The 19,812-nt window shown below is 48.1% G+C and overlaps 1 protein-coding gene across 1 annotated transcript in view; it reads right to left on the bottom strand.

The window, feature by feature from the left end:
* CCDC85C (coiled-coil domain containing 85C) overlaps nt 1-18,545 on the bottom strand; it is a 112,181-nt gene extending 93,636 nt beyond the window's left edge. Inside the window, exon 1 of the mRNA XM_082000080.1 lies at nt 16,290-18,545. Within this exon, the coding sequence (XP_081856206.1) occupies nt 16,290-16,998 (709 nt within the window). The 5' untranslated portion in view covers nt 16,999-18,545. The remainder of the gene's footprint in view (nt 1-16,289) is intronic.
* Nucleotides 18,546-19,812: the final 1,267 nt, after the last annotated feature.

Genomic DNA, 19,812 nt, shown 5'->3' with positions numbered 1-19,812 from the left:
TACAAGGTTCTTCCCAACCGAGAGCCTATGAGACCAGGTCAGTTCTGCAGTACGAAATCCTGTGAGAGCTCAGGCAGCTGGCAACGTTAAGCTCAACTTCTAAACCACTTTTCAGCATAACAGTACTACAAGTTTCGCTAACAGCCAATCTCACCTCATCCAAACCCCAGCTTCCTTCACACAAGCAGGCCTGCCAAGGACAAAGGCACCAACAAACCCCATCTGTCACCTTGGAAAGTGCCCTCTTTGTGAGGCTCTGCTGAGCAGAAGAAGATAGGAATACCATGAAACCTTTCTGGCCTTTAAGGAGTGGAGGCAGACATACGACTGCATTCAATGAAACATCATATGGTAATAAGCAGCAATGGAATAGCCAAGTATAAATCTCTCATTCACTAGAGTGTCACATGTATAAATCTATTTACCAAGGATTACTCTGTAGCTCCTACCATAATAAATCATCAGGAAATGCCTTGTACGCTGCTAGCAGAGCAGGGATTTGGAAAAGCAGGCAGGCTATTCTTCATAAGGAGGCACTGATAACTAGCCGACCTGAGAGTTTGTTACAAATATGATATTAATTGCACCCTGCTTATTTGGTATGATTGCTTGGGTACTTGGGGGTTGGGGTTGATATTTTTTTTTCTTTTTTTTTTAAACTAATACTTTCCTCTTTGCAAAAAGAACACTGAAAGACATAGACTGTAGTACGAAGCCGAAGTCCAGGAGTCCAAAGGGTCCACTAAGCCCAAGTCCAAAGTTCAGGGTCCACAGTCCATTCACCGAAGGAGCTACAAAGGCTCTTCTGACCTCAAAAGACTTTGGATCAGGTCACAATTCATCATCACCATTTACAAAAGGATGGTATTCTGGCCTAGTTTCTGCTCAGTGCAAACATTTTATGTAGGCTAATCCCAGATAAATATCTAGATCTTTCACTACACATTATGGGCTGTATTAGAAAGATTAAGTACTGCACAGTCAACTAAGAGCCTCTCTATAGGATGCTCCAGCTCCCAGCTCTGCAAGGATGCCACGTCACATACTGAAATACCGTGTGCATCTGCATGACTGTGCTTTGTCTTGCCAAAAGCTCTTGCTCATCACCTGAGGTTTGTTATTTGTAGCCATGAGCAAACAGTGTTTCAGAAAAGCTTTTGTTCTGTGCTCAAGAGGTAAGGCTAGGTTGTGTTCCTGAAGTAGCTGGATAAGGAAAAAGATCTCATGCCAATATAGCATTTAATAGACCAGAATCAGGCCAAAAAAACACAGGCCATTTGTACGGCACAGTCAACTGTTTTAATGCCATTTAACTCAGCGAGATACATGTCTCAAGTGCAGCAATACGCTGAACACAACTTCAGCACCAGAACACACAGTGTAGTACAGCTCTCGTACCTCTGGGTCTGTGCATGTCACGGTAGAAAAAATATCCCAGAGATTGATTGTCTTCCTGAAATAATTTGGGTAATGCACATTGCCACACACTTCAAATCTTTCCTTCCTCTTGCTTAAGACCCCAGTTGCCATTCATATGCTTAATATCAATTTGATGGAAATCAAACAACTCACTTCATGTGCACGTGGTCATAACCCGCATAGCACAAGACCACGAGCCAAATTCACCCTTGGTATAACTCTGCTGACTGACTGGATATAAAAAGCCCCAAAAAATGGCCTTCTTCAGTGCGGTAACATCTCAAAATCTGAGATGAGTCTGATCTACATGTGGAAAGATGGAGAGTAAACAAAGCAGTTGCCTCTGAAAAAAAGAAAATCTGTATCTTTTTTCACGTGCCAACTAGCTTATTATTGCATTTTCCATTGTGCCAACAAAATAATAATCAACCACATGTAAATGTCCCTAGGAAACTCCCCAAGTCTTTTCTAATAAAACTACTGTAGAAAATACAGGTATGTTCTGCTTCCAATCTACACCACCAAACTTCCACTACAGTCACCATCCCATCCAACTTGGAGCTTGAAAAACAGCTCCAGGAGCCCCTTTATCTCCTGGCTTGACCACCTGGGGCAAAGAGCGAATATCTGAGACCACAAATGCTGCTCATTCTAATAACCAAGTCTGCTGGTAGATGTATACTCACATCATGAAGGTCACAACCTCCACAGCTAGAGCCTTACAGCTGAGATCCTCACAGGTCTCCAGTCCTTGAAAAAGTGCTGAGATCTGGAAGCAGCTTTTCAGGTTAGGAATGCAAAAGCAGTATGTGAAATGCCTGCTTGCATATGCTGATCCTACAGCTAAAGAGGGACTTCTCTCTCTAGAACCGTCCTTCTGGCAATTGTTACCAAACACTGAATTCACATGCAAAACATTTATAAAATTTATCTACAATCCACATGATGCTCGTGTTGCAGAACATCCCACTACATAAATCTGTACAAATAGTGAAGACATTCTGGGATGAACATCTGAAGAAGCTGCTAGAGAAAAATCTGAGTGCGCCCATCACAGTGCCTGATCCCACCTACTTTGCAAGGCGTTTTTCACAGGCATCACTCTCACTGCCCTTTGACACAGGCAATTATCTGCTCCCAGTCCCGGCTGACCTCACATTCCTCACCCACCTGCAACTCCCATGTAAACATAACTGGAGTTTTCATCCACATTACCTTTGCCTCTTTGTTCTAGGCAAGGAAATGGTATTCATAATGCCCAAACTGATTTCATTCCAGTAGAGGATTAGCTTCAATCTCTGTTGCTGTAGAAGGAAAAGGCAAGTAAGAAATTACCATTAAATAATTACAATGCCTTTCACTTTACAATGGATACCCAGAGGTTTACAAAAAACAACCCTTTTGCTGGATTGAATCTGCAGTAAATTTCTGAGCATGCCTCAGACACACTTAGAAAGCCTACCGAGTCCTGCAGATAAGGCCCAGGACTGAGGGTCAGAAGGCGAGAGCTCTGTTGCCTGCTTTTTGCATACTTTGGCTAGTCAACATCCAAACCATAAAAAAGGGAAATAATGCTACTTCTCGGGCTTATAAATATGCTACGAGGCCAAACTCATTAGCGTTTACAAAGAACTCCTAGACTCCTTGTCTGGAAGGAGTTATACAATCATAAAGTATTGCTCGTGCTGTTCTAAGGCAGAAAAGCACGTATTACTGCAAATCCAGCAGTAGCTTTTCATGCACCATTAAGGTTTACTACACAGTCTTAATCTAATCATAAGCACTTCAGAACCCAGATCTGTCATTTGAAACATACAGATCAGACTTCATCATTGAATAACCAACTGGGTCAAGGATATACAGCACAGGACACACAGGCACTTTTTTTTCTTCATTTATCCCACACATCTTCAACTGAACCATTTGTATTTTCAAACCTCCATCATTATTGGTTTTCCTGCCATCTTGCATTATGTCTGCTCAGGATTTCAACAGGTTCAAAACTTGGGTACTAGATCTGTTTGCACATTTTTAAAAAGCTGAGATGGGAAGGAGTGCAAAGTTCAGGTCTACACCTCCTCCAGCATTTATCAAGGAAACTGATCCCTTCAGGCAACTTTTTCTGCCCATTATTATTCTGGGATCTCTTCGCTCGCAATTCTGAAAATTTATTCATAACTAGAGGTAGACTCGCTTTTGACTTGCTGATCAAAATACAATCTTTATAGCTCCAGGCACCATCATCAGTGCTGTGCTGGAGGGAGTTCACTCCAGTTCAATGAAATCGGCTGTTAAAAATAACAGCTAGCTCCCAAACCACATCTTTGGACTCATTTACTCCATCTCCTCCTTCGGGCTGCTGCCGTACCCCTTTGCGGTGGTCTCCAACTCCATCTTGAGCTAGGCAGGCAACTCTTGCTGTCCACTCCTCACCCACCATGAGGACATCTTCCCCTCCCAGCTCAGCACAAGGGCTGCATGAAAGCTTCATGTGAGCTTGACAGGAAGTTCTCCCCACAACTGCCCTCCTGCTTTCTACCCTCCTGCAGCAGGTCCAGGAGGTCGGCACCTCCATGGCCCCCCATGCCAGGCCACGCACTCCATGCTGCGCAGCCCTTCCCTCCAGCTCTACAGATGTTGGTTTCAACAGAATAACCCTGTCCCTTTCTGTTTCATATGGTTTTGGTTTAAATCCAGATACGAAATCTCTCATTTAAAAAGAAAAGGTCAAATTCAAATATCGCCATCCTTAAACATAACACAGTCAGGGAGTTTTATGCTTTAGATAACATTCCTTTTACAGGGCCAGTTCCAAGCCTTTCCCAAAAATACTGCATTTGCTTCACTTTGAACTCACAAATAAAAAAAATTTAAAAAGGACAGCCCTCTAATTTTTATCCAAATAAGGCAGAATAAAAGGACAGGACAGCAGATTTTCCATCGGAAACCTTCCCTGTCCAACCTGGCCAAGATGCTATAATGGGCTGAAAGGAAAAATAGAGGCCTCTCCAACAACTGCATCAGCTGCTGTTTACATGATCCGTTCCTCAGACTTGTTTCCACAGCTGTGGGATCAGAAACCTTGTTGGACCTACGCTGTCATGGACAGAGGGCATTTATAGCTCTGCAGCGACGCTTTCTCAAGAACACAGCCCCATGGCCAAGAAAATTAGCTAGTCACCTCAGATACTTCCAAGAGCAAAGTCTGAATCACATCCAGAATATTTACTCTGAAAATGCCGAGCACCTGTCCTTTGAACGCAAGATGCCCTTCAGGTATCCCAGGTGGATCCCCAGAAACAGAGATGCTCTGGATCGCTCACTGTTGTGCAAACGCTTGACTTGCCCCTGCAGAGCCATAGCAGGACTGTGTCCTGTATGTGCCACCGCTACGTACAGCTCTCACTTGCGCTGGGCAGTGGATGCTACTGCATTACAAACTGCTGCCTTTCCTTAGAGAAAAAAAAAACAAAAAACAAACCAACAAAATACACAGAAGTGGATAAACACAGAGCTTTACATTTAAGCACAGATTAAACAGCATTGCTGTTTAGAGGAACATGTTTTTAAAGAACAAATTTCCAGAAGAACTCAGTTATGCTCCTAGGGTTGACAAAAGAATTTGCGTGATCCAGTTTCTCTTCCTTACTATGCTGTGAGTGATGGATGTCACTGAAAACAACAATCCACTTAACCCCACAGGATCTACACCCATCATTTTAAATAATTTAATAGCATTCATTTGGGATGATCCTTTCTCTCCCCCTCCCTGCTGCTTCGCTTTACATATAGAAAACATTTAACGTATAAGGCAAACAACAAACAGGAATATAATTAGTCCTTTCAAACGAAGATGCTGTTTAACTTAACTAATTGAAAAGAGAGAAAGCAAAAGCTCGCACTGCATGGCTAGCGGCAAGGTCACAAATTGTCACTATTCTGAGGTTCATACTCCAGTAATTATCTTTTATACAAAGAACAGTGACTCATAAATCTGCTTTTTCATAAAAATTCTGCGCATAAAAGTCTGCCATAAAAGAGCACTCCCCTTCTTCTTGGTCAACTTGAGGCTGAAACAAGGTCTTTATGAGCTGTGGGAGTGGAAAGTCATTAGGGTTTCAATTCCAAATGAAAATTAAGGCTTTCAACTTCCCATACTACTCATACTGACAACCTTTCATACATAATTGCCTAGGAAGAGTTACTGCAGTCTCGTCACCCTCCTAACAACTCGGTGATACGCTGACAAGTAGATCCTCCCTACAAATTCCACTGCGCAAATGGGAATAAAAGCCAAAGGTGGTTAAGAAACACGGGGTTCACACCCAGGAGTGACTTTGATGACTTTTCAGTCGGGGCTTGTTAGGAGCTACCAAATTATTAGCGTCAGAAATAGAGCAATCAAGGGATCAGGTAAGAATTTAATTGGAAAGACGAAAGGTGTCTTCAGCAATTATGGCAAAGACAGTGCTGCTTTGCAGTGACACGGGGAGCAACGTGACAACAAGGACCCGTCTGCTTCACAGTCGTGGTTCTTCACCTCAGCTGCAACTGCACTAGGTTGCCAGATAAACAGCATTTTAAATACACATATATAATATGATACTCAACTGGGCAACGCAGATGGGATGAGCTGAAATAGCAATAAATGCTGTCCCCGCTCTCTGAAAGATATCAAGGTAACCTGTTGCTGTGACAGCAGCAGCGTCTTTCTGCACTTGTCTCCGGCTGTGGAGAGGCAAACACCGCCTTTGCCTTATTTGCTCCTTGTATTCTCATCTGGAAGAAGAATTAGTATTTGACAAGTTTCTATTTTTGACAGTTGGCTGGAGACTGTCTATACTTCTTCATCCTGCAGTCCCAAGAAGTATATATACAGAAAGCAAGCACCCCAACACGTGAAGTGCTTTTATCCCAGTGAAGCTGAAACAGGATTTGAAGCAACTCCAAAATTGAGAATTAGAAATGTCTGGAGTTTTAGTTACTATAAAGGCTGCTCCTTCCTTGCTAGCTCATTATAACTGAAAACCTGAGTTGTTTGTTATCACCAGTACCATAGCGATGGTTAGAGGCTCCATCTGAAGTAAGGGCCTAATTCCACTGAGCACTGTACGAGCATGTTATAAATGACCCAACAAACCACAAGTAACTTGGAGGAGACAAAGGAAATATATAAAAGGAGAACCACAGATCACGTCATGTACCTAAGACTACATCAGAAAGTCACGTTACAATGAGAAAGTGCACCAAATCTGCGTCCCAGTTCAGTGCTGGAAGTTGCAAAACCATCCATCCTTTTGTTATTTTAAAGCTTACACCTAAAACAATACAGTCTTAGCTGACCTGGTAAAAAGAGGACTGCATTTTGTTACAAGAGGCCAGAAGACAAGCATGGGAGCCTTCCAAATAAACTGCTCACATGGTTGAATACAGTCACATACGTGCAGCTACATCCACAAGGCCTGGAGGACTGAGCGCTGCAGAAATCATTATTTTTCCTGAGGTGAAACCTGCAGCCACTCCAGAGGAGAAGATATCCACAAACAAGACGTACATTATCGTCAAAGAGGAATAAATGCACAGGCTTTAAAAAGTGATCCCCATATTTTAAGAGGTGTAACAAGCAGTTAAGAGAATGGAAACGGAAAACACCACAAGTGTTATCAGAATTGGAAGACACAAAGCCTGCTGCACTGGCTGAAATACTCAACTGGTTTGTAGTCTCAAAAATAAACGTAACGAAGAAATTAATGAACAACTGAAATAAAGCACGTACTTATGTAACAGCAAAAGACAGGTGTATCAGCAGTCTGCACAGGAGCGAAGAACTGACTTAGTCCTATGCTGGGTTTGAGTAGCAATCAGGAAAACGAACAAGGGGACATTTTATCAGCGTTTTTCACAATATGCCATCTTTGTGCAATGCATGAGCCACTGGTGAAGATCATATAACCTATAGTTATGTATCACATTCAACAGCAAACAAGCTTTTAGCTCAGTGGAAAGGGATTAAAAGCTCCGCAGATCCAAAGCATAGATCAAAGTTATATTCAGCTGCTGGGAAATATATAAATATGAGACTGCAAAACCCAGTAAAGGAGATAAGAAAAGGAAACCAGGAAGACAAAAGAATAGGGTACATCACAACAATGCTTTAAGATTGTACAGAAAAATAAGATTTTCTTAACACCTTTATTGGGAGCTGAAAAAGATTCAGCATCAACCAAAAGGAATTGTTTTTCACTACTGATACTCTGCTAGCATCTGACGATGCTACTCCAGCGTAAAAGAGTGGACTTTTATGTAGGTTGTCCTGGAGCCAGTTCTAGTAGATCCTGCTAAAAACAAAAATGGGGGGAAACCAGTAAAAACATCAACACAACAATGGTAAATACCTGCACATATATAACCAAGGGTAGTCCTGTGGCTACACAAAAATCAAGCAGATTTTTCACCTATCACCTAAATAGGCCAGATTATGTCCACTGTTGAAGATTAAAGATGTTATGGATCTCCTTTGAATAAATGACTAAAGCAAGTGTAAAGAGTCCAAGTCCTAACTCCATTCAAGTCAGACAGTGTCCCCACAGTAACTTCAGTGGGCACTGAGATGTACCACACCAATAAACAGTGCATGGCCTGATACAAAGTCACAGCCATCCTTCAAGGAGCACAGTGTCACAGGAGTGGCATTTATAGGGCAAGGCATTAACAATAAGTGTCATAGACTGAATGAAATGTACCTTAGCAAGTAAAAAAACTGCAGACGAAAGATGGATGCCAACCCTCCAGAGGCTGCTTAGCACTTAATGGCGAGTCAGAAACCAGGAATGCAGGTTTTAACCTTGCATTTGTGACACACAGCAACCTGTCTTCAGATGATCCAGGACAGAAGATGTGGGGAAGGACAAACATTTTTTAAATCTAGTCAACCCCACTATATCAGAGACTGACAGCAAACCTCCTGCTGCATTGGTTTCCATAGAAATATTAAGCTCTGGGGACTGGAAATGCTGTAAGGCTTACTTTTTTGTCTTTTCTGAAATGATGGTTTGGTTTTACTGCTCTACTTTGAGTGGTCCTTTTGCCTGCTCCCTTCCTCTCCATGGGTCTTGCACAGCGCGATGACGGAGCAGCGCCCGCTCCGCAGCTCTCCCCGCCGCACCAAAGCGGGGCTCTCAGCCCCTCATTTCGTAGTCCCGGGAAGGCAGGGCCAGGTCAGATACGGCTGCCAAAGCCCCAGGCATAGGCAGCTCTGGAGCATCCTACTGCCCTGGAGATGGTTTGACAGAGCAGCAAAGTATCTCCTCTTGCATCCCAGCCTGAGCCCTGCTCCATCTATTTGCGCTACACGCTACGTCCTCCATCTCCCACAAGTAGTGGATAGCCGCTGACCCCCCTGCACGCGAATGAAACCCCAGCAGCAGAGGAGTTTGGGGGTGATTTGGGGAAAGGCAGCAGCACGCAGTCTTGAGCGTCACTGCACAGAGCTGAGGGACAGAGCAACATCTGAAGGGCTTTTCAGAGCACTCCAGCTTTGATTGAACTAATTCTGCCAGCAAGCCAGGGTTGACACAACCGCACAAGACAGCTAGCGTGTCACCCCTGCGACTGCAGCTTACAGCTGGCCGAAGCCCTGATGCCATAAGCCCAGCACTCGCCGCCGGTGCTCCCTCTGCTACAGACGGCACAGCCATCTCCCACCACAGCCACCCCAGGCAAACAGGAGACATCCCGTCCTACAAGCCTGTAGGAGAAGCCCATGCAGACGAGGAGATAATTCACATCAGATTTAGGATCACTTCAATCGCACCACAAGATCCTTGGAAGTGGAGGGTCTACAGCCCCTTGCTAAGCCAGGTGACACGGCCACAATACTGACAGCACTTAACACAGTGCTTAAGAGTGCCCCAGTCTTCAACCCAACCAATAAATAACCTGCAATCTACTCCACCAGGACAGTCTTTCACAAAGACCCTTTGCAGGAGCATCCCCAAGTAAGGTGAATATTTGGCACCACCATTGCTCGGAGACGTAAGAAGTCAGTACAAGCAACGAGCTTCCTAAGAGGGGCAAACAGCAAGGCAAGAAGCAGTTTAAGGGAGGGAAGAGTATACATATACCTGTATGCACAGAGACCGAAGTAACCTGGCATAAACGGTCTCAGCCCAGACATGAGTCACTAGAAAAGTGTTCAAAACAACCTGTACAGCAGCCTCCAATTGCCATGGTGATAAATGTTTCCTAATGCCCAAGAGCAGCTGAGTCCTGAACTCCACACACCTCATCCACTAACAAAAGCCCTCATTATATTTAAAAAAAAAAAAAAAAACAACCCACACAAATGAATTGTGGCCATTTTAAGCCCTCCTCAGATCAAGGGCTGATTTACGCACTCTGGTTTCGATGGGGAGTGCTGTGCTCACATCGCTGTTGGTTCAGAAGACGGAGCTCGCTTGCTTTTTGCTTCACAAGTCAGTAGGCAAGGGAAAGACAGATTCTCTGAGACAGTGTTACTTTTTCTGCCAGGAGTTATCTATTTGCAGAAGTGGGTCAACTTTCTCTGGGTGGACATGTTCGTGTGCGAGTGCCTAGCAGCACTGCCTGCGAATTCCTGCCCGCTCCGCGTACGGAGGAACCTCTGCACATAACTCTTTATGGCAGCCAAGTGTTTCAGGAATTGCAGCAAGTTAACCACAAGGGGATGATGACATTTGGCGACAGGGCAGGATGAATTCTGGCTGGCAGACAAAAAGTCAGGTTAAAAAACACAGAACGCAGAAGCAAACCCAGCCAGGCGCTGTTAATTCGGGGGAAAACTGGATGCGCAGCCCCCAAACCTTCCCTGTTCCAGGCGAGCAACGTCGCGTGTTTCTACATTAAGGCCTGACCGTGAGCGTGGAAAGGACTTCAGCCTTCCTGGGGCCAAGCGTTTTCAGTGTATGTTAAATGGACTTACCAATGTTTTCATTTGCCTCACTCCACACCTTCTGATGTGCACCAGACATTTTTGCCAGCTTAAACACCTCACCTACACCTCGCCTACCAGTGAGATCAGCCACTGTCCATCCTTCTGCTCCCAGAGCATCTTCAAAGGGCAGCCCCAATACAGAAGGATGCCACAGGGCCAGCCTGAGGGGACAACATCAGCAGACCCTGCCACGGACATCTCTGTGTGAGATGCCATGCTGGGCCAGACAAAAAGCCCAAAGCATCCCTGCCGGGGTGGGCCTCCAGTATCGCCCAGGATGCACGGATGTGGTCAGCCTTGTCCCCACAAAAGCGTTAACCCTCGAGCTTTCAGAGGCAACGCTTCTGTTAGCGTTAGTGTTCATGCCCCTCATCTCCACGCACACACCGAGTGTAACACCTGCCAAGGCTGCATTTTGGGTTCCCATGCCTGCCACTTAATTAGATCACCATTTAATTCGATCCTCAGCTTTATTTGATGAAATGCCTCCAGAGGACCAAATCATTTACATGTAACCAACAGTTTATTCCCCTTATTTTGATTGCTTTTGACAGGTGTAAGTGGATAATTCCATCAAAAGCCAAAAGAAAATTGCCTTTTAATCAATAGAAGTTTTTCCCTTCAACAGGACATCTGAGAACAAGACATCTCCATAGAAAATTGAAAGAGGAAAACAAAATTAGAACACACTACTATGGAGAATATATTTCCAGATATGGCCCAATTTTAGCACCTAGTTTAAGTGTCTTGAGCCTTGTTTTCAGGGACATCCACTACCCTGAAGTTTGGGAACCGAGCCAGCTGGTACACAGGCAGCGTCCCAGCAAGGAGGCAGGAACAACAAAGATCCTTCAAGTGGAGAAGTCCACGGAAGCCCCTTGAATGAGTGGCCAATGACGACTACTGGCTACAAGAAACTCAAGCTTAGTGTCTGAGACCTCAGCACTGATAAACCTATTAGCAGAACTCAGTGAACTTACAGAAGAGATGGAAACAAGTGTTTCTACAGAGGTTCTTATATCTAGTGTACCAGCCCACAGCAGGCTTCCTGGCTTAATCACAAGGAACCTGTACGTAGCAGCCTACAGCACCAAAAATATTGACAGGTTAAATATACCAGTATCAAAAAAAGAAAGTTAAAACAATGTTCAGAGGATTAGACGTGACATAAATCAGGACACCAAAGTGCCTTTCTCCACATGGCCAATAAAGAAAGCCCAAGGGGATGCAGATGTTAAAGTCTATATTGGAGATACCTCAAATTAAATGGGATGAACCTTACCCTTTGCTTCTGCCCCTGCATCTTCTCTTCTCAAAGGCCTCATTAACATGTCATAGTAAATAATATGTATATTGATTATAAATACACTAATAAAAACAAAGGACTTTGGCCTAAAGGGTACGTGAAGAAGAGGAGAAATAAGTACAGGGTAGCTGCACGTCCAATCAATACCAACCCACAGGGAATGGTCATTTCTCTTTGCCACCATTTTAACTGCAATATATCGTACCCTCTAGGTAAATATGTGGACATTTACAAGTGGGAATCAATAGAACTAGAGATCTCCCCACCCGCTCACCCAGAGAGACCATTCTTCTTCCATTGGAGCAGTCAGCAGGGAGAGACCATAGATTAACGTCTCTGCTACAAGCTATCTGCCATACCCATGGCTTTCTTCCAGGCCACTGATCACTTTTCAAATGTTGATGTTTTTAATAATTATTTAAAAAAAAAAATCCTGTTCACATTGACAAAGAAATGCATTAGAATTTTACACAACTAGAACAAAGTCAATGACACACTGGAAACCACCTAGCCCATTTCGGGAACCCAGAGCAAAGAGCTTCAGGGGAAGGTGAAGTTCTAACAACAACTCAGCAGAAAACTTAAAGCCTGAAAGCTTTGCCTGCATGCACAGGACTTTGTCACAGGCAGATCACCAGCTAGTGAGTCTATATGCCTCCAGGCTTGTAGATGGATAAACAGTTGTCCCAGTCACATCTAGATAAGGCTAAAACCCGTGGAAGCCAGTGCCCTGGCCTCAGGGATCTCCCAAAGTTCCCACACACCTCACAGTCCAGGGACATATCCTATAGTACTTGAAGGCTTTTTCCTTCCACCAGGTCAGGTTAGTATCACCCAACAAGTTTGTCTGTTGGTTTGTTGTTTTTTTTTTTAATCCAGTTTTTTGGAAACTTTATTCTCACAGAAACCAGCCAGTGCCAACGGGTATCACTCCAGCCAGGCTGCCTAAACCCAGATGGGCAGACACACACTCCTGCCGTGCATACAACATAAAGCCACAGCACTCACAAGCACAACACAGCAACTGTGCCTCAATTTCTGTCCTGGATCTGTGGGTAGATTTATGGGAATGGTGGCATATCATTCAACACAGATGCAACCGGCCAGTTCCCATCATATAGCTTTGTCCCACAGCCCAGGTCCCAGCTCACACACGGAGAATGGAAACACCATTTACTTTCAGACTTCCTCTTGGCTCTCTGCAGAATATCCAGAGCTGCAGAAGATTACATGTGTCATCTAATATTAGCTGTTTTCACACTATCAGTTATACTTATTACCTTACCTTCCATGAGCAGATAATTAACCATCATGTTCCAGATATCAGCTTCCAAAAAGCCAGTTTATAGAAGTAAATAGACTTCAGAAGAGTGAGGGAAGGTGGATCGCAGGTTGGGTTGCGGTTTTGTTTTTTAAACTCGTACCACTTATACTGAATTCACGCTACAAAACTAGAGTTCATCACCTCACGCTGGAGTGGATCACTGGGAGCAATAAATCAAGCCCTGGTTTACCAACTCTCTTCCAAATAACTGCTGAGGAGAAAGTGAGAAATATTTAATCCACCTTTGCTCGCTAAGTTTGCCTTAGAAAGGTACCTCCCTGGGAGCATTTAGCAGCCACCATACTCTTGACTCCTTTAGAAAAGCACGGAACAAGCGCGACAGTCCCGCTCAATACCTAGAAAAGCAGAGCAGCACATGAAGCCCCACTGATAACCCCTACCAGGGGCAGCACATTTCAGGACTTTCCAGCTTTTCCATATTGCAAAAATGCCCCAGCAAACAGCTCACCGCGCCTTGCCCCCACCCGTCAGTCCAAGGCTTCCGCTGTGTTCTTACTACAGATGCTACGTTCTGCGTTTCAGATCCGCCTCCACACCAAAGAAAGCACACCAGGGCTGCTCACGGCGGTGTCCGCTGAGCGGGCTGGGCTGTCTCCGCGTCACCCACAGGTTAGTTATCCCATGTTTTAAAGCTATGAGACAACAGCAAACTAGACTGAAGCTTGCAACCTAAAAATGAAAGGCCACGCTTTCTCCTCTTCCTCCCTTCTGTTTTATCCTGGGGTGGGAAAAAACAATCATAAGGAAAAGAGTATAAAAAGGCCAACATCTGGGCTGCATGCACGGGTGGCAGAGACGGCACCAGGGGACACGGAAGGCTGCTCGCTGCCGGGGCTGCTCCGTGACAGATCCACCACCCACCTGACCCACAGGGGTTGTCTTTCACGCTCACCTGCCCTGCTCTTCCACCCTGTCACAGGCTTAACAGAATTGCGGCTTGGTCCCAGGCGAGCCCCCCTCCCAGACTTCTCGCTGTCAGCCAAAAAAGGGGCCTGATAAGCTTTGCATTTGCATGTGTATTGAGAGGCATTTCCAAAGGCGCAGTCAGGGAAATGGCCTGGCTGAATACCGATGCTATCTGAGAACGACAACTATTCAAGTCATTTTACGGCTTCACTACCTAAGTAGAGAGATCAGGCTTGTTTGCATCTTTACAAGGATTATTAGCATTAAAAGTGCTGATCATACCTGTCACATCTTCAGAAATGAAGCCGCGCAGGTTCGCAGCAAAGAGCTAGTTTCAGTGCTTCCCACACAGACCATCTTCCACAGGCACCCCAAAACCAGAAGTCACTAAAACCTAAGGTCACGTCTGAAATGCTTGAGCCCATACTCCTCCTTTCTGTACAGGAGCAGAGGAAAGGGTGCAGAGGCACGCATGGAAGCATATACATGTGCAGATGCTCTACCAGCCCTCCCTGCACTTACCCTACAGGGGGTAGGACATGAGACTCAGCTTTCAGACCCCCCCGAATGATGCTGCTGGGCACCCAGTTTTTGAGGAGGTCAACGAGGACTGAGCTCTGCAAGCACAGTCTTTCCTCTTTATGCAGACAGGGATGACTTGAATCCCATAGGAAGAATTCCACAGTGCCTCACACCGGGTTTAAGGAACAGGTCTGAGGTGGTGCTGGTGTCCCATGTGCACAATATCCCTGGGTTAACAGGAATTAATTCAACTGGCTTTGTCCTAGTCAGCTGTTGATACCTAAAAGCGATGTGGTCTAAGGTTCACAAACCAGAACTGCAAAGCCCTTCTGTCCCAAAACAGAACCAGCACATTCAATATCTGTCAAGTCCTCTCCAGGCCTCGGTGCAGAGCAGTCAATGCTTTAATGAAAATAAAGTCAAGTCACACTAGAAGCAGAAGCTATCTGCAGCTTTACAAACCAGATACTTCTGATTTACACAGCACTAGGACAGAAAGAACAACAAACATTTAAAGATGCTTGCTGCACCCTGCAACATCTGGTGACTGGATCACCCTTGTCTACTGGGTAAGGTGGCTGGAACATCTCCAGCTGTGAGTGAAGACACACAGCTGTGACAACAGGACTGCGCGTGGCAAATTCATGAACACCAGTACTTGAGAACTGGGTTGATCAGTGCTGCATGCCGTCAGACCTCTTGGAGCATAAGGACTTGCCGTAAACCACCAAAAAAAGGACCAGCACTCCCTGGTCCCACCAAGACCACCAGAAGCTCCGGGAGCTGAAGGCACGGTTATCTGGCAAACATATCCACTGCTGACACCAGTCGGAGCCAACCTCTGGGGCTCCAGCCCCATCTCTGTGCTTGGAAGAGGGAAAGGGTACCCCAACCAGAAAATAGTCCTCTCTGGTTGGAAAAGAGGATTAAGAACATTAAAAGGAGTCTTACATACAAGAATTAATTAGGTTGGTGCCTGGTTGAACCCTCTTGGCCAAACTACTCCTTCTAGAAGTCAAGTATTTGGCCTTGTTCGTTTCAAATGAGAAAAAAAATCTCCATTTTAAAGACATTCCAATATTATTCTTTTAATGCCTAATCACTATTAGTAACAACAGGAGAAACTTTGCTTGAATACAAACTGTCAGAGGAGGCTTGGCACGATTTCACGGTGGAGCTTGTTTCTAACTTTCATGACTAGGCTGAACAAAATTGTGAGTACAGCGTCCCTTTGAGAGCAATCTCTCCTCTACAAACAAACCTCCTGTTTCTGAAACGCAGCGGGGGTGCGAAGGGGAGGGGAAGCCGAGATGCACCTCTCCAAAACTGCTGAGCATGGCAGAGCCGGCCTGCCCCGAGCACCCATGGAGCTACCAGGTGATGCTCTGTGGGGCAACTCTGCACCTTGCTCAGACCTTCCAAAATCTCAGCCAGGCTTTTTACCAATCTTATCAGACTAGCAAACAAATAAGCCAAACGTAAACTAAAATACTGAAAAGGGAAGAGAGAGAGAGAGAGAAAGGGGGAAGAGATAGAAAAATCAGTGTTTATTTAACCCTGAAAACTCGGGCTGTTTTTTGTCAAAAAAACCCAAACAAACCAACCAACCAAACCAAACACCAGCCCTCCAGATAAAAAAGGCTCCAACCCTCCTCAGCCCCCGACATCGATTCACACAGCCAAGGAACACCACTACCTCCCACCACCCCCGCACGGGGAGGGTGGCCCTCCCCGGTCCCCAGGGCTGCTCTTCCACAGAGGTCACCAAGGATGGGCAGGGGTGGGCATGACATGGAGGGGAAATGTGGGGAGAGGCTCACCATTGAGGCCGTTGGGGATGCTCCGGTGGTGAAGGGGCGCGGACAGGTCGTCCATGGACCTCCGCATGGCACCGGCCTTGCTGTCGCCGGCCTTGTGGTGGTGGAGGTGGTGGTGATGGTGGTCGGGGCTGCCCGCGCTGCCCGTGCTGGAGGTGCTGCTCCCGTCCCCCACGTCCCTGGTGGCCGAGCCGCCGTTGAGGTTGGTCAGGCTGGCCTGGCTGTCGATGGAGCTCCGCGAGCCGGGCCCGCTCCGCTCATCGTCCAGCATGAGCACCATCTCCTTCAGCTCCACGTTCTCCCGCAGGAGGGTCTCCTGCCTCGCCTCCAGGTCCTTCAGCTTCTGCTGGTACATGCCCACCTCCTTCCACATCACGCTGGCCGTGTGCCTCCCGAAGCGCTGCCATTCCCTCGACAGCTTCTTGCCTTTCTGCCGGTCGTCGTCCAAGAAGCAGCAGAGTTCCCTCAGCTCCTGGTTGTCGTCCTGCAACTTCTGGTTCACCTCCTTCAGCCCGCGGATCTCGTGCAGGTGGAGCTGCAGCCGCCGGTTCACGTCCTTCATTAAGTTGCCGTGTTCCACCATTAAGTTCATCTTTTCATTCTCCACTTTCCTCAGTCTTTTCACCAGCTCTTCCTTGCTCCACCTCAGCATCTCCTCTTCCGAAATTTTGCTCAGGTCTTCTTTAGACCCTTCCAGGGAATTTTTTGCCATCGTCTGTGCCTAGGCAGCGTTTGCTCTCAGACGGTAACAACTGGTTCGGGTTATTTCGGATTATTTTATTCGCCTGATTTCCTGGGACTAAAATTCACTGCAGCATCTCGGGGAAGAAATATTATAGTTCTCCGCAGAGCGTTGGACAAGGAAAAAGAGCATCACCGGACTGGAAGATCTGCTCCCCCACAGACCCCATAATAAAAAAAAACACAAAAAAAACCCACCAAAAAAACCCACAACCAAATCAGAGTGGGAAGAAAAAAAAAAAAGAAAAAAAGGAAAAAACAGGCGCCCCCCCCAAGGAGGCTGGGGGCGGCGGGGAGCCGGGAGCCGAGCGCTGCCCCCTCCCAGCGAAGCCTCCGCAGGGGATCGGCCAACTTACCCCGGGCAAAACAACTACGCGGCGGCCGCCCCCCCCCGTCACCGGGCGCTCCGTCCACTGGTCCCCCCGCCGCTGCCCGCCGCGGGAGGCCGTGCACCCGCCGCCGCTGCCCCGCTCCGCCGCGGCTCGCCCGAAGACCCGCGGCGACGTGGGGCCGAGCCCGGCGCGGCGGCGGCCGATGCCGGTGCGGCGCTGCCGAGGAGCGGTGGGGGAGCCGGCGCCTTCCCGGAACGGCTCAGCCCTCGGGAGGGAGCGAGGGAGGGAGGGAGCGAGGGGGCGGGCGGCAGCGCCCGGGCCGGTCCCACCTCCTGCCGGGCAGGGAGGCGCGGCCCTGCCCCAGCCCAGCCGAGCCGAGCGGCGGAGAGGCAGAGCCGGCTGCGGGCCTGACCGAGCCTAGCCGAGCCGGGCCGGACCGGGCCGGGCCGAGCACCGCCCTCCCCACCGCCCCGTTGGCTGCCGGGCTGGGCGCTGGCCGGGCCCCGGTGCGCCGCGCCCCGCCGCCGGCTCGGGTTACCGGAGCCGCGGCCGCCGCAGCCAATGCGGGGCCGCCTGGCGCCTTCAAACGGCAGGTACAAAGGGACGGAGCCGCTCCCTCTCCCCCGCCCGCCGCCCTGCCCTGCCCGCTGGCTCGCCGCGGCCCCCCCGGGTCTTCCCTTTCTGCCTTTTTTTTGTTGTTGTTGGTTTTGTGTTTTTTTGTTCTTTTTTTTTAGAGAAAAACTAACGGAGGGAGCACCAGCCCGGGGAAGGGCGGGGTTGGACAGTCAGGAAAACGCGCCCGCCGGGAAAGCGGCGCCGGAGCGGCCCCGGCCCCGCTCTCGCCAGGCGCGGGGAGGGACCCGGCGCCGCGGGCCGGGAGCGGAGCGGGGTTTCCCCGGGCACCTCCGCTGCCGCCCCCCTTCCGCCACAGGCTTTGTCGCCGGGGCCCGGCCCTCCGCTCCCGGGGCGGCCGCCTTTGTCCCCGGTCCCTCCTGGCTCGGCCGGAGCCTCCCGGTTGAAGGAGGCGGCTCCAGCATCCCTGCCGGCGCATCCTTCAGACCTCGGCCCCGCGTGGGCTGTGCGGGGAGGACGCAGACACCGCTTATTCCTCGGCAAAATCTGCCCAGGTCCTGCTGGTCCTTATGTCATGAGCACGCGTGCCACCATCACTTCTGCGCACGTCAGACAGAACCCGGTAGAGGGTACAGAAAGTTCGTAAAGTGGATTTCCTAGGCAACACGTAGGCAGATTTCCTATATCCTTGCCTCATATCCACTGACTTTTAGTCTAATGCACTTTTCCTTCGGCTGTGCTGTTTCTCTGTAGGCTGCTTTTGGCCAGTCTCGCATTGTGAAAATGAAAGATGCGCCGGGACAGAGCGGTGCTGCCAGCTATTTCCCACATGGGTATCCTTAAAAAGCCCCGGGGATGTCTGGCTTTGTGCTCCTGAGGAGCCTTGGTAAATTATTTGACTCCAGGGGTAACCCAGTGCAACCTCAGATTTCTGACCACACTGGAGAGCTGGTTAGGATAACACTCTAGCTGTAAAGAAACATCAAATCTGATGCCAGACTGTGGGATGTGGAGCAGACGGCCTGTGCACGGAGGGAACATCGGAACGGGGCAGGATGGAGGACTGCAACTCCTGCCTTTTACTGTTATTTTCCTCAGTCTCAGTCAGTAAAGCTGCAGTTTCTTGGATGTTTTTCCATATGACTGCGTGCTCCTTGGTTTCTGAGCCCAGATACACAAAATTAGGTGACTGCTTTTTCCCTACTGAAGCAGAATAGCAGGACTTCCCTGCCCCTGATGGAGTTCATCCCCTCCACGGGTGCTGTTAGCCCTTCTCTCCCAAAGTATCTTCTATCCTTTTATTATTAGAAAGATAAGAGGAGCTTAGGACAGCGTGTGGTCACTCGCTCACTTCATGTGGGATAAGCAGGGGATGGATCCCTGGTAACACGCCGCATAGACACAACGATGTCCCCTAGCGCATACCCACACCAGAGTAGTTCCCTAGAGAGGAGGGAATCGGGTTCTGCGAGCCGGCGGTGAGGCCTGTTTGCTCCCTTCAGGGGGGATTGTGCCAAGCAGGCAGGGGCCACCCAGAGCTGTGCTCTGACCTGGGTGCCCACCTTGGTGGCAGTTCTCCAGAAGGCACAGCCCTGGCCATGGCTGGTCAGCCCCTCTTGACTCAGCCCTTGGGGTGTGGAAACCAGCAGGTGTCTGTGCCGAGGGGTCACTGCTCCTCTGGGTCTGGGACCCCTCTGACAGGTCCCAGATGGGCCATGGCCAGCACAGTGCATAATCAGACTGTGCCCCATCACCACCCAGAGCCAGGCCACCAGAAGGTAGCACCCGCTCTAATGGGGCATGCCACCCCTGCTCATGGCTGCATTGTGTCTTGAAGGGACCCATAAGTTTTCCGAGCCAAGCCTTTATTTACAAGGCTT

Source organism: Phaethon aethereus (genome assembly GCF_964289735.1).
Source record: "Phaethon aethereus genome assembly, chromosome: 5".
NCBI lineage: Eukaryota > Metazoa > Chordata > Aves > Phaethontiformes > Phaethontidae > Phaethon > Phaethon aethereus.
The sequence above is the reverse complement of the archived record's forward strand: the minus strand, read 5'-3'. Positions and strand labels throughout refer to the sequence as shown.